Source organism: Silurus meridionalis, chromosome 9, assembly GCF_014805685.1.
Source record: "Silurus meridionalis isolate SWU-2019-XX chromosome 9, ASM1480568v1, whole genome shotgun sequence".
In the NCBI taxonomy this organism is placed as follows: domain Eukaryota; kingdom Metazoa; phylum Chordata; class Actinopteri; order Siluriformes; family Siluridae; genus Silurus; species Silurus meridionalis.
This window is the reverse complement of record NC_060892.1, coordinates 2756024-2772095: the sequence shown is the minus strand read 5'-3', so window position 1 is coordinate 2772095 and position 16072 is coordinate 2756024. Positions and strand designations below refer to the sequence as shown.

The 16072-nt window shown below is 37.0% G+C and overlaps 2 protein-coding genes across 3 annotated transcripts in view; both read left to right on the top strand.

Moving 5' to 3' along the window:
- Positions 1–4999, top strand: part of frem1b (Fras1 related extracellular matrix 1b) — a 37145-nt gene extending 32146 nt beyond the window's left edge. For both annotated transcript variants that reach the window (XM_046858437.1, XM_046858438.1), the window contains exons 31-35: positions 759–1080; positions 2008–2187; positions 2264–2379; positions 2474–2559; positions 4714–4999. In XM_046858437.1, the coding sequence (XP_046714393.1) occupies positions 759–1024 (266 nt within the window). In that variant the 3' untranslated portion in view covers positions 1025–1080; positions 2008–2187; positions 2264–2379; positions 2474–2559; positions 4714–4999. The remainder of the gene's footprint in view (positions 1–758; positions 1081–2007; positions 2188–2263; positions 2380–2473; positions 2560–4713) is intronic.
- Positions 5000–7198: 2199 nt separating this feature from the next.
- Positions 7199–11978, top strand: atpaf1 (ATP synthase mitochondrial F1 complex assembly factor 1). The gene is made up of 9 exons (XM_046857701.1): positions 7199–7443; positions 8356–8464; positions 8566–8613; positions 8705–8767; positions 8904–8954; positions 9526–9573; positions 10528–10623; positions 10715–10822; positions 11491–11978. The coding sequence occupies exons 1-9, from the start codon at positions 7235–7237 to the stop codon at positions 11665–11667; spliced, it is 909 nt and encodes a 302-aa protein (XP_046713657.1). The 5' UTR covers positions 7199–7234; the 3' UTR covers positions 11668–11978.
- Positions 11979–16072: the final 4094 nt, after the last annotated feature.

Genomic DNA, 16072 nt, shown 5'->3' with positions numbered 1-16072 from the left:
CAACTCAAATATATGCGTGTGGATTTAGGAAAAGAAATTTGATTGGTTTTTTTGCAGACACACTTACAAGGACATTTACAAGACAGTTGTTAAGCTTTTTTAAGTACCATTTTTACTTTTCAATCCTGTAAAATTTGGACAAAAAACACAATAAAAAAATGTCAAATTCCCAGGAAAACGGTAATACACGGAAAAAGAAATGCAGGGAAAACCCAGGGTCATTGGATGAGGGTAATATCGATGCTTCTGATATAGATGATGTATGCGGGCGGTGCAGTTGTGGCTACAGTGAAAGGAGACGTGTTAAATTGTGTTCATTGTGTTTCTTGCTTTAGTGGTGACATTCATTCTCATTGTATGAGATTCCTGTCTGTGATGCAGCGCTCTGTTCTACTACTTCTCTCTATAACATTCATAGTTTTTAGAGCCGTCATAATGATGGTTTTAAGAGGTGGATTTATTCAGGAAGGACACCACTGAAGGCCAGGGGGTAAAATGCACGGCCCGTCACTGATTTCTACCATAACAACCATTTTGTTTGTGGTCAATAGTTTAATGTAATGAGATGGGAACAGTTGCAAGTGCAGACATACTATTGAATAAAGCACATTCGGATCAGGTGGTTATGTGGCATTGAATGTTATAGTGCAGCCTGTGGGAAACATGGTCCCTGTTCTTAGTGCTGACACAAAAGTTTTAGACAACAAGCTGTAAAAGTTGCACTGGTGTATGTTATATATGTAAGTCTCCGCCCTTAGATAGATGTGACCCAGATGACCTGATTGTTGAGAATGACGAGAAAAACGTCCTGTCCTACATCCTCCACGGATCCACAAGCCTCCACCTCCTCCTCCACCGACGCAAGGAGCAGGGGAAGATGACTACACACCAGATCCAAATACTGGGATTGTATGGGAGAATTATCAACCAAGAGGCGATGTCCCATACCGCACACAGTACATTCGCTTCCGTGGTACGGAGGCAGCGGACCAGCCATTCCCCAGCCAAGGAAGGAGACAGCTAAGAGTGCTGGGAAATAATCGATCTGGAGCGAGAGAGGAATCTTCACATAAAAATTCGGTATTATTTACATCTCTTCAGCCTGAATACTTTTAAATCGAAAAACTAATTGTGTCGGTAAATGTATGCATATAAATATGCTATAATTCTTTATATTTTGTTTCTATGCAACAAATGTAAATGTCCAGATGTCCAAATGTCCACTTTATTTTCAATGAAAAGTCCTCCACCAGCATAAAGAACAGCTTTACACGCTCTTGGCATCTGGAAAGTTCATTTCTCCAAACAGTCAACTGAAATACTTTGCTGTGCCCTTTCGGAAAACTCTCCAAAGATGTTCTTTACTAGATGGAGATTTTTTTCATTCTTGTCATTCAGTTTATCCCAGAGCAGTTCAGTAGGATTTAGGTGCGGTGACTGGGCAGGTCATTCCATGATAGAAATAACTCCAGACGACCGTCTGCTCTCTAAATAACGCTTACAGACCTCGAACGTACGCTTCAGGTCATCGTCTTGTCATATTGTGAAGTCGGTTCCAACGAGAAAGGAACTGCATGGTGTTGAAGTATGGAATGGGAGCCGTGTTGGTCCAGGATTCCTTTCACTTTCTGGAATAAGTCTCCAAAACAACCATAAACCATTAAACTTTCACATCCATGTTTGTCCTTGTGGGTGAGGGAGTCTGATCACATCTTCTCTTCTGTTTTTCCTTTTACACAAGTTCTTCTGTTAGAGTCAAAACTGTCACATGTGGATTTAGAACTCAGAACTTTCTTCCACACATTCACTGTTTAATTCTTGTTTGTTGTTGCCTTTTACTGAGTTTGTTGCATAGAAAGGTGTCTTAAAAACATATAAGATGAGGTGTTTCCACACTTTTGACAGCCTCTCTGTCTCTGTTTTAGTATTTAGACTTTTTAAAAGTAATAGCAAATAGAAAAGTTTCTAATTGTGTGATTTCTACTTTTTCACTTTTGGTTTTTTTAGCACCATAGATTAATTTCTGTAAGGCCAGAGATGAAGATACCAGTGCCTCGTGTCCACCCAGAAGTTGAGATCACTCCAATCTGGAACTGGCCTGAATTTTCTGCTGACTCCAGACCGCTGGAGAACTTCCAGAGAGACACATTTTCTACCGGCTTCACTTCAGCTCTTTACCAGCACAAGGTTATTATTGATTGTGAGCAAATCAAATAATTGATTATATATATTATATAATTGATTATATATATTTTCCTTTCAGTCTGCAAAGGCTGTTAGTGTTGGTTGTCCTCCTGGTTGGACCCATTACAGAAAGCATTGCTACATCCTGGGCCCGGGTGTAGCCAGCTGGAGGAATGCTCAGCATGCATGCACGGTGTATGTTCATCAAAATCCCTGCATTCCTCTATTTATAGTTCTAGTAGTCAGTATTTTAACCAGTTGTTTTCTTTCACCGATGCTACAAATCCAGTCTTGACAGTCACTTGACGAGTGTTCGATCGAAGAATCATATGAAATGGCTGTGGAGGTTTGCTGGAAAACAACCATTTTGGATTGGTAAGAACGCCAACATTTTTCAGTACATCTACAGTAGAATACACCGATCAGGCACAACTTTATGTCCACCTGCCTAACATTGTGTTCACCACCACTGTTCCTTCCTCGGAGCACTTTTGATAGATACTGACCACTGCAGACCAGGAACATCTCACAAGAGCTGCAGTTTTGGAGACGCTCTGACCCAGTCGTCTAGACGTCACGATTTGTCAAACTCGCTCAAATCCTTACGCTCGCCCATTTTTCCTGCTTCTGACAAAACAACTATTGTTTACTTGCTACCTAATAAATATATTGACCCACTAACAGGTGCCATTATGATAAGATCATCAGTGTTCTTCACTTCACTACTTGTAATGTTATAATGTTATGCCTGATCGGTGTAATCACAATATAATATTTTACCTATTGTATATCTTGTAAAGCAGTTGTTGCCTGTGTAACAGCCTAGATATCATCTGTATATACACTGTGTATAACGTTTGTACACGTGTACATTTATTTTGTACACGTGTGTATATGTCCATTTGTACACTTTATACTTATTTGTTGCAATTACTCAACAGTTTATGCACATTTTTACACTTGCACATTTATCTGCACTTGTCAGCACAATATCTTCTATTTTGCACTTCTGGTAGATGCTAAACTGCATTTCATTGCTGTGTACCTGTATTTTTCAGAAAATTTTCTTTCTATGTACAGTGCATTCACAGTATTTACAGAACTTCACTTTCTCTACATTTTGTTATGTTACAGCCTTATAAAAAAAATTTATTCAATTAATTCTTTTCTTCAGAATTCTACAAACAATACCCCGTAATGACAAAGTGAAAGTAGTCTGTTTGAAATCTTTGCAGTTGTATTAAAAATTAAAAAACAAAAAGAATCACATGCACATAAGTATCACAGCCTTTGTCATGACACACAAAATTGAGCTTAGGTTCATCCGGTTACCACCGATCATCCTTGAGATGTTTCTACAGCTTGATTGTGGTAAATTCAGTTAAATTGGACATGATTTGAAAAGGCATACACCTGTTTATAGAAGGTCCCACAGTTAGAGCACAAACCAAGCCATGAAGTTCAAGAAATTGTCAGTAGACCTCAGGCACAGATCTGGGGAAGGGTACAGAAAAACCTCGGCAGCATAGAAGGTCCCAATGAGAACAGTGACCTCTGTAAATGGAAGAAGTTTGGAACCACCAGGACTCTTAATGGAGCAGGCCACATGGGAGGGAGGTGAACAAGAACCCAATGGTCACTTTGAAAGAGCTACATTGTTTCTCTGTGGAGAAAGAAGACCCTTCCAGGAGAACAACCATCTCTGCAGCACTCCACCAATCTGGTCTGTATGGTGGACTTTGGCCCACTTTAGCCTAAATGCCAAAGGTCATGTCTGGAGGAAGCCAGGCTTTGCTCATCACCTGGTCAATACCATCTTTTAGCAGCAAGTACTAGGAGACTGGTCAGGATCAAGGGAAAGATGAATGCAGTACTTTCCAGAAACATTATTTGATGAAAACCTACACCAGAGCGCTCTGGACCTCAGACTAGCGCAACGGTTCGTCTTCCAAAAGGACAACGACCCAAAGCACACAGCCAAGATAACAGGATAAAGATAAGATAAAAGGAGTGGCTACAGGACTCTGTGAATGTCCTTGAGTGGATTAGCCAGAGTCCAGACTTCCAACCTGATTGAACATCTCTGAGATCTGAAAATGGCTGTGCACCGACGCTCCCCATCCAACCTGATTAAGCTTCAGAGGTTCTGCAAAGAAGAATGAGAGAAACTGCCCAAAAAATAGGTGGCCAAGCTTGTAGCATTAAACTAAAAAAGACTTGAGGGTGTGATTGGTGCCAAAGGTGCTTCAACAAAGTATTGAGCAAAGACTGTGAATACTTACTGTTTGTGTAATTTATTTTTCATTTTTTTTATAAATTTTAAAGATTTTAAACAAACTTTTTTTACATTGTGATTATGGGGTTTTGTCTGTAGAATTTTTAGGAGAATAATTAATTTAATCCATTTGTGAATAAGGCTGTAACTAGATGCACTCTGTCAGTCTGTCTGTCTGTCGGTCAGTCTGTCTGTCTGTCTGTCTAGCCGTCTATCTATATATCATGGCTGTTGTTTGTGTGTGTGGTGTGTAGGACTTTCTGGATCCCCAGGCCGGTGGTCTTGGGCTGACAGGACAGCAGTGAAGTTCTCCAAACTTAAGGAGAACACGGCTACAGACCATTATGGCTCCTCAGACAGCTGTGTGCTAGCGCGGGGTCAGAAAATATGGACCACAGAAAACTGTACAACAATAGCAGAATACAAATATATTTGTGCAGAAAGAGGTGCAGAAGAGAACATATAGAGACAATGAATATATCTTTATTGAACATATGCCATTGTTTTCTAACTTGTAAACCATAAATAAATATTTGATATATAATATGAGGCTGTACATCTGGTTTATTTTACAATGACTACATTATTTACCAGAATATGTACAATCCCAGTTCCTAAACATTTGGTACACAGTGTAAAATGTAAATAAAAACTAATTTGCAAATCTCACAAACCCACAAAATTGTAAATTTTTATTCACAATAGAACATAGAAAACATAGCAAATGTTTAAACTGAGGAAATTTACCATTTTTAGGGAAAAAATAAGGTCATTTTAAATTCAATAATACAGGTTTTAGAGCAATAGATGCTGTTAGGCAGCTAGTATTTTATTTATCATATCTGTATCAGACACATATCATAAATAAAATATTATATAAAATTGATTTGAAATATATGATATAAAATTTTATTTGATTTGATTGATTTGATTTTGATATGGGACAACATTCCTCTCCCAAAAAACTTTAGTACTGTTCTCTTCAGTTGTCAGATTTATACGGACAAAAGACATGATGCTACACGGCGGTAAACATGGCCTTGTCCCAGATTTTTTTAGTGACGTGTTGCAGCCATCAAATTTAAAATGACCTTATTTTTGTTCCTTAAAATGGTATATATATTTATTCATTTTAAACATTCTGATATGTTTATTGTTTTATTGTGAATAAAACATGGATTTATGAGCTTTGCGAATCATTGCATTCTGTTTTAATTTACATGTTACACAGTGATTTTGGAATTAGGGTTGTATCTTTAAATGTTTATATATTATGTTTCACTGTAATTTACTGTATTTGATACTTAACTGGTCAATATTTGCCAAAGTGGTGAAATCAGCGTTCATAGATGCCACAACAAATGATACAGTTAAATGAAAATAACCTGCTGATATGCCACAATGATAGATCTGACTAGTGCACTCTCTGACCGTCCAATCAAAAGGCATATAAATGTTGACGTTATTGTACGCCTGCTAGATGCCGCAGTGCAGTTAACTCGCAATCTGATTGGTTAAAGCAACAGCTTCTTGCTCATGTATACTAAGATACGGCACATGCACTGCAGATTCTGAAGACCTCATGGCAGGTTTCTTTGACCCTGGCAGCATGTGATGCTTTATTAGGAACACTGTGGGTCACTAGAACCTAGAACTTGTGGTAAAACAATGTCCAGTGTTATATTACTGTACAATTATACAAATGTATAATGTTATATTAACTTACACCATAATATTGCTAGAATTTTATTTTTACATTTATTTATTTATTTCCATTACTGTTATTTAAGCGGTTGCTCGTGGTTACGGTGTTGGACTTCTGATCGGACGGCTGTGACTTCACATTGCATTACATTACTATTTAGGGCATTTGCAGATATGATTTATCTCTTGGGAAAGGTGGTAGTTTAGTGTTTACGGCATTTGACTTTGGATCCAAAGTTTATGAGTTTAAATCCAAGCCACACCAAGCTGTAACTCCTGTGCACCTGAGTGAGGCTCTTAATCCAATAACTGCTCAGTTGTATGAATGAGAAGACTTCGCTCAGGATAAAGCCACCTGCATCTAATTATATCATTTATACATTTGAGAAGATGAGGGCTTGCACAGAGGCCCTGGAGTGGGCGAATTTGAACTCATGACCTTCCAATCAGAAGTTCAATATTTTAACCAATGAGCTACAATTACCCAGTTTCGGTGCCAAACCCTGCACCTCTAAACTACCACTGAACAACCTTCCTTTCATTTCTTACCATTTATCTGTTATTTCCATTACTGTTTGGGACTCCATTGTATCTGTTCTGGTACAAGTGCATCTGTAGTGAGAGCAAATAAGATAAGATAAGATAAGATAAGATAAGATAAGATAAGATAACTAAAACATTATTAATCCCAATGAAAATTCCTGAGACTGCTTCAGATTACAAGAAAATATATATATATATATATATATATATATATATATATATATATATATATATATATATATAAAAGACAAAAAGGTGCTAGTGAGCATATTGTGATATATTGTGAACATGATGTGATATTTTGAATATGTGATCACGTGGCATTATTTTGACGTTCAGCATTAACGTAACCTGTTTTGCTCAAGATTTTCCTTTTTTTTTTTTTCTTGTTTCTTTTTCTATTTTAGTGCGGAAATAAATATTTGATCATTTTAGGATCAAAATCTAAATTTTGTTTCTCCTCCCCATCCCCCTGGTTTTGTGTAAGCGGAACCAATAATCTGCCGCAGTTTACCCGGAACACTATTGATGTGCGACGGGGAGAAAATGGCGGCGGCCATGGTGCAAATGGCTTGTCTGTACCGTGGGATGTTGGCTGTGAGAGCTGCGGGCATTCGACCTTTTATTCCCGGACTTGTTTCAAATCAGCTGCGGGCTTTTTCTATGAAAAGGGAGCCAGAATTAGAGGAAAACCCGTATTATAGTAAATATGAGGAGAAAATTAGAAAACTGCGGAGGTAAGCCAAGGTTGCTATCTGTATTACTGTCATACAGGAACACTATTGGCTATAATTTCTCATTTACATATAAATAAATAAATTATATAAAGCATAAATTATATAATATAAATGCTACACTTGTAATTTCTTCTTCTTCTTCTTCTTCTTCTTCCGGCTCCCGTTAGGGGTCGCCAAAGCAGCTCCTCTGTCTCCATACTACTGTCCTCCACATCTGCCTCTTTCAAACCAACTACCTGCATGTCTTCCTTCACCACATCCATAAACCTCATGCTTGGTCTTACTCTTTTCCTACTTCTTGGCACCTCCATCCTCAGCATTCTCCTATTTATATACCCCATGTCCCTCCTCTATGCGTGGTTCCTATAATAAACTCATTTCTAATCCTGTCCATCATCGTCACTTCCAGTGAAAACCTCAACATCTTCAGCTCTGCTACCTCCAGCTACACCTCCTGTCTTTTACTCAATGCCACTGTCTCTAAACCATACAACATCTCAGGTCTCACCACAGTCCTATAAACTTTCCCTTCACTCTCACAGATACTCTTCTATCACAAATCACTCCAAAGCTTTACAAGGGTTAATATGCTTTACATGGGTACATGTAAACATGGGGAAGTGTGTGGAAGATCTCCTGTTATAGAGCTCGGACCTCAACCCTATTGAACATGATGATCGTGAACGCTGACTGCACCCCAGACCTCCACATACATCAGCACCTGACTTTACTAACACTTTTGTAGCTGAAGGAATCTCCACAAGCAAACTTCAAAATCTAGTAGAACATCTTCCTGGAAGATTATAATAAGAGAAAACAGGGACTAAATGTGGAATACGATGTTCATACCAATCAATCTTGTAGTCCTTGTAGTGTGTAATCAATCCTATATTTCCTTTGTTGTTTCTTCAGCACCAAACCTCAAGAATACAAAGCTCGACTTGAGAAGAGCATTGAGATAAAGACGGAACCTGTTGGACACTCGAAACAAGCTGACTTCATTAAATTCTTGGAGCAGGAGGTAACTTGCACCTGTGTTGATGTATCCTACATTTCTCTAATATACTCGGTTATTTTAGTGACGTTTTTTAATGTTGACTATTTTTAATCTCATGCTTCCAGAAAGATAAGACGGACAAAGCAGGACCTGGAGGTTTTACCAAAAACAAGGTAGTTAAACTGTGTATAACTGCAAATCTTTTACCAAGATTTATTTGGCTGTGTGTGACTCTGTTTTATTCCTGATTGCTTGTTTTTCCAGACGTTAGATTCCATTCTCAACCTCGACAAGGTGAAGGACAAGTCTGGTCCTGAAGTTGGAGAGGTGACCGGTTTTAGTTATTTTATCTGTGTATATCGTGCCCATGTTTAGCTCATGCATAATAGTTTGGTACTTTTTTATTTTTTATTTATTTATTTTTTTTTTATTATTATTTTTTTTTACATATTTCTGTGTGTAGCTTTGGATGAATTACTACTCAACAAAAGACACAATCAGTGCTGTCATACCGGTAAGTAAACACATTTCTATAGTTTTTCCAGGGCACAATTATATTATTATTCGTATTTGGAGAATATTTGGTTAAAACTCACTGTTTGATAAAATACATTTCTATTTATAAATTTTATTTTTTTTTAAATCACATTTTAATTAGAGGTCGACCGATAGTGGATTTTAGCGATTTTCATAGCTAGGTTGTAATGTACTTATCGATAATCGATTAATCAATAAATGGATACTGGATAAAAAAAAAACATGAAAATGTGCTAAATTAATGATTATATTAATAAATAGTGCAGACGAATAAAGAGATGCATTCAAACTGAAACAAAAAGAAACACTCCAAAAAAGAAAAACATTAGTTGCTTCAAAAAAAAAAAAAAACATGTATGAAAAAAGTAAAATAAACAGCACGTGGTGTCTGTGATTCCCCTCTAGAGGCTGCTCTTGTGACAGCAACCCGGAAAAACTAGCCATCGCTGTGGATTTTTGCAGATAATTCCGGCAAAAATCGACGAATCGGTCGACTTCTAACCGTCAGACAGCAACATATAGCTAAGATTTCACTTTTTATACTTCAGGGCTCGACTTTTGAGATGATGATCAACCGTGCCAAGTTGTGCCCAATGGTAAGAGATACAAGAATAATATACTTGACCGGCCGGGTTTATTTAATTGTTTTTTGACCCTAAGGACCCTTTTTTTTTTTTATGTAGCCAGCATTCAGTCTATTGTCTGTTTAGGCAAATGAGAACACAGCCAGCTGCCACACTGAGCTATAAGACTGAAGATGATGATGTCCACTTTGGATCATTTGGACCAAAAAAGATAATAAACACAATAAAAGCATTGGGACATCTGATTTTTGAATATGAACTCGCCAGTCCTGTACGGCATTAAAACGACTCCTCGTCGATGAGGTCATACATGAGAATGAAGCTCATTGCTCCTTTGTAGTAAGCTGTGGTGATGGTCCAAACATTTGCAATCTACACTGTGTCCACAAAAGTACAGGGACATCTGACTTTTTCAGCCATTTGTGGATTCATGGTTGGAAAGATGTTCAAGATTCCCATGCTTATAGCTCTGCTCTCAACAATATTGAATAGGATGAATGTGAACACTGACTGCACCCCAGGCCTCCTCATCTACATCAGTACCTGACCTTTCTAACACCCTTGTAGCTAAATTAATCTCCACGAGCACACACTCTGAAATATAGTGAAACATCTTCCCAGAGGAGTGGAGCTTATGTGGAGGATCAAAGCTGGGATTCCTGAGATTTATTTGAAGAAAATGATAATAAAACAGTTTTGCCACTAGGTGGCAGCATTGTTTTAAGAAAAACTTAGCTCAGAATCTTCTTCATTCTGTATTAAAAGAGGAAGATTTTTTTATTTGTCACATGCACATTAGAGCGCAGCAGAGCATCTAATCTGTTGATTGGATTTGATTAGAATTTGATCAATTTAATATGCTGTACAAAATTACAACAGAATATTTGCAATGCATTTTTTTGTTACTTTAGTTTAATTAATGAATTGATGTATTAATTAACATCAGCCATGTTGTTCCTCCAATAGTTTCTTTACGCTCTGCCCAGGAAAGAAGGCTACGAATTCTTTCTGGGTCAGTGGGCTGGTCAGGAGCTTCACTTCACCTCCTTCATCAATGTTCAGGTAAAAAATAATAATAAATCCTACAAATGGATTAAGTCGCATCACATTGTTCAGCCTGGAGTTTAACACATGCGGATGGTTTTCCATCCAGACTTTGGGAGAGAACGCGCCGAGTCAGCTGATTCTGTACCATTACACGGACCTGAAGCAGGACAAGGACGTCGTGCTCATGACGGCTGAGAAGGATAGCAAGTTTATCGTGAGTAGCACAAGCAAGTGACTATATGGAATAGTTTACTATATAAAGGAATAGTTTGGAGTAAAAAGTGAAATGTATATCTTTTTATTTCGGGGTGTAACAGCACACGTACTCGTACTGAACCTTTTCAGTACAGGGCTTTCGGGTTTGGTGCACACGTGTACCGAATGCAATTCTTTTTACGTGCGGAACACAGTTACAATCTGAGTACCGTTACAAACGTATTAAGTGGCGGACATATATTCAGAATTTTTTATATTTTTTATATTTTATATTTTATATCTCTATTTATTTATTTATTTGTTTAATACTTTTTTTTTGCCCCTTTTTCATTGATTGCTCAATTTCATCAATATAATAATTTATAATAATAATTATTTGATGTATTCTATTTGATTTTTATTTATATATTTTTCGAAATATAGTTTATTATTTAATCAAGCAGGCATTTAATAAATTTTATGTGAACTGTTTTTTTACAAATGTAGTAATAACTAACAATTTTGTTTAGCATTTCTTCCCCCTTTAAATTTTTATATAAGTAATTTTATTTTAAAATATTTATATAGAAATTATATATATTTTTCTATATAAATATATATCTAAATTAACTTTAGTTTCTTTCAAATCCGTTAATATTCTTCATGTTCTTTATTTTCGTTTTCCAGACTGTCCATGAAGCTCAGTGCTTGGCCAATCAGGTGCAGTTATTTTATGCAGCTCAAAGGCAGGAGACTTTCCAACTAGTCGAGACGTTCAATCACAGACCAGCGGAGTTCAAGCACATGTCTGTGATTGCAGAGCTCGAGCAGAGCGGGATAGGACAAAGGGTCACTGCAAAGTAACACCTGGTCCTGTGGGACAGAGGCCCAGACGAGACATGCATAATGAAACGGAAGAGCACTGGAACATCCTGGCAGGGAAACTGTCTCGTGTTGATCCCTGCACTGAACTGACTGTGCTTTACTGCTGTCATTCTGCAGTCTGATTTCATTTCTACATCAGTCCTGAGGTCTATTTCATGTACCTCCAGTTCAAAGGCTTTAATAACATGGTGTGATCTGAACTCGGCCGTGTGATTGGTTTGTTTGCTTCTTGTGAATTTGTATGTAAAGCACTAATGAGTCAAAGTTGTATAAAAGAATGTATAAGTTTAGTGTCTCTAAGTTTGTTCCCTAATTAGCGAGACTGTGGCACGTAGCAAGGAAACACTCTGAGATGGCAAGAAAACTTGAGAGGAACCAAACTTGAAAGGGAATCATCCTCATCTGGATGGCACCTGAATGTCCATTTATTAATATATATATATATATATATATATATATATATATATATACAGTACAGACCAAAAGTTTGGACACACCTTCTCATTCAAAGAGTTTTCTTTATTTTCATGACTATGAAAATTGTAGAGTCACACTGAAGGCATCAAGGGCTATTTGACCAAGAAGGAGAGTGATGGGGTGCTGCGCCAGATGACCTGGCCTCCACAGTCACCGGACCTGAACCCAATCGAGATGGTTTAGGGGTGAGCTGGACCGCAGAGTGAAGGCAAAAGGGCCAACAAGTGCCAAGCATCTCTCGGGGAACTCCTTCAAGACTGTTGGAAGACCATTTCAGGTGACTACCTCTTGAAGCTCATCAAGAGAATGCCAAGAGTGTGCAAAGCAGTAATCAAAGCAAAAGGTGGCTACTTTGAAGAACCTAGAATATGACATTTTTCAGTTGTTTCACACTTTTTTGTTATGTATATAATTCCATATATAATTCCACATGTGTTAATTCATAGTTTTGATGCCTTCAGTGTGAATCTACAATTTTCATAGTCATGAAAATAAAGAAAAGTCTTTGAATGAGAAGGTGTGTCCAAACTTTTGGTCTGTACTGTATATATTGTGTGTGTGTGTACACCAAACGTGAATATCGCTGATTATCATTGCACCCATTCGTAGGTGGATATATTTATTAGGCGGCACGTGAAAATTTTGTCCTCAAAGTTGATGTCAGAAGGAGGACAAATGAAGTGCGAGACGACTGGGTCAGAGCATCTCCAAAACTGCAGCTCTTGTATTTCCTGCAGCAGAGATGTCCACACATCCTTCACTGGAGTAGAAGTGCAGATACTGATGTGTTAAAAGACTCTGGTAAAAGGTGAAGTTCTGACTGCACTTTTTTACTCAAGTTAAAGTAAAGAAGTTTGGGCTCTGACGTGTACTTCAGTAAAAAGTAGTGATTATTACTACCTGTTTTAGTGTCACGCTGTAACTGAACCTCACATCATAATATATTAATATAAAATAATTTCAAATGTTCTCTAATGAATGTATGCAGGCTGAAGATCCACCATGTGGAACACCAGCAGGAAAAGATGATGATCAGGAATGTCTCTGTTCTCAGTCATGTTTCCATCACTGACTCCCTCTGTCTCATTCACGTTACCCCCAGACTTCTTACTACCTTCTGACTGCTCATTGTGAGCTTCCTAAACTAGTCTACGTCTGTGGTGTGAGAGAGACAGGACATTATACACCAGTGGATTAAACGCGGTGCACAAAGAGAAGAAAAAATTTGATCATGTCACCAAATAGATTAAAACTAACGTCTGATTTGGAAGTGTAAAAGTCACAAGTACAGATATTTGTATAACAAATTTAATGTGACAGTAAAAAAAAATGGACAAAAAATAAATAGTTTTTACTTCAGTAATAATTACTTCACATCAAATCAAAAGTGCTCCAAGGAAGTAACAGTGGTGAACCTGCGACAGGGTCACGAGCAGCCAAGGATGCACGTGAGGAGCGGAGGCTGGTCCGTGTGGTCCGATCCAACAGACGATCTCCTGTAGCTCAAACTGCTGAAGAAGTTCATGCTGTTGATGCTCGACGGGTCTCGACTGATTCAGCAGCAACAAACCAACCAACACAATATTAGTCAGGTGCTCATAATGTTATGTCTGATCAATGTATATGTGTTTGAGGTGTTGTATAGAGATGCACATTAGACCACTGTAGACCACTAAAAGCAGCATTTTTGCCACCATGGTAACGGGATAAAGAATGGTAACAATCCTAATGTTTGTCTTTCCAAATTATAAAATATTATACCTTTGTTAATGCAATATTGAGGTTAGGAACATGTACTTATGATAGTGTTTGTGTGAGGGTGGTCGACTCTGGGCTTTGCTGTTGGATTTTAGTGTATTTTAATGGATATCTGATAGATTTGTAGCCCTTACCCTAGATAGACCCATATAATCTGGGGAAGGTGAAGCTTAGTGGTTAAAATATTGAACTTCTGTTTAGAAGGTCATGAGTTTAATGACCTTCTGCTTTGCCCTTAATCCTAAACTGCTCACTTGTATGAATGAGATTATTGTAAATCGCTATGTTTTTAATGTTTAAAAATGGAAAATTAATGTTTTAATCGTAATTCTATTAGTATAAAAGTCCTCAGTGGGGTATTAATTCATTTTAGCTCTCATGAGAACTCATGGCAAAGCATAATACTTTTCATAGTGATGTAATGTGGCTTCCAACAGTCTCTTCATAAAGAAATGGTTTCTTTAATCAAGACAAAGGTGTAAATCAAAATGAGCAAAGTGGTCGTTCTTTAGAAGCTTTGTTGGACTTTAGGAATTATTTAACATGTTTATATATTATTTTAATTCTGAATCCTTCAAGCAGCTTATGACATTTTACAAAATGGCAATAGTGCAAATGGAAGAAGAACAGAAATCAAACAATTGTGTCAAAATATATACAGTACATAGAAACACAGTCTTTTAGGGTTTTAAAGACATTCCTTTTTTCTGTGCAGCAAACTCTACACCAAACAAATCTATAAAAGTCCAGATGTTCCACTTTATATTCACTAATAAATCCTCCCGTGGCATGAAGAACAGCTTTACATGCTCTCAGCATCCAGACAGTTCGTTTCTCCAAACGTTCAGCTGAAATTCTTTGCAGTGTCTCTTGTAAAACTTGCCAAAGATGTTCTTCACTAGTTCATCTTGTCATGCAGTTCATCCCAGGATTTAGCTGCGGTGATAGATATCACTCCAGACGACTGTTTAAACTTGGAGGAACTGCATGGTGTTGAGGACGAAGCAGGCAGATCCAAGGAGAGGGGCAGGAACAGTGGTCACTGGAGGGAGGGAGGGAGGGAGAGAGAGAGAGAGAGAGAGAGAGAGAGAGCTTGGTAGCGATCACTTCCTCAGATTCTTCAGTTGTAATTATTTACATTAAATAATTATCCCTGAAACCCATACTGAAATCTTGATTGAAATCATTCAGTGACAGAATCGGCTCCATATAATGACTAATGACTGCTCACAAGGCTGTTCATAAAAATAAATGTTGAAAGAATGAATGAGCTGTGATTAAAGTTAATATTAACATTGTGAAGAGGATCATCCATAAAATGAATTATCACTGTCATAATAAACAAATGCAATTACCACCAAGGTTCGCTCTGTACAATAGTGATGGAGGAATTTATGACTCACTTGACAGATTCGATTCTTTTGAACTACCTGTTTGCATTGTCGAGCGCGAGTCATTTGATTCGTTCGATTCGTTTGATTTTTGGCAGTGAATGCTGTTTGGGACTTGATGAGCCTTAGAGATATAAATATAGATTTTTTTATTTTCATATTTGTTACACATAAATTATTCAAATCATCAAGCAAATATTTTTATTACACAGAGATAACCCGAGGAAATACAAAATGCAGGAACAACTGCAATTGAGTGGCAATAACTGGCAATATATATATATATATATATATATATATATATATATATATATATATATATATATATATATATATATATGCATTCCAATAATTTAATTAATACATAAACACACACACACACTATAATTTATTTATTTTCTTATATATATATATATATATATATATATATATATATATATATATATATATATATATATATATAATTTTTTTTATTATTATAAATTTAAATGATTAATATAGATAACCTGAGTAAATACAAAATGCATTTTTTAAAAGAATGATTTTATTTATTACTTGGAAAAAAGCTGTCCCTATTGAATAAAAGTAATTGCCCCCAAACTCACTCTCTCTCTCTCTCTCTCTCTCTCTCTCTCTCTCTCTCTCTCTATATATATATATATATGTATATATAACCGATCAGGAATCGGTTCACTCCACCCATTCAAAATATCTCAGCCGGAAACGAATCGATTCGTCCAAATCGGTTCGTCTCTGAT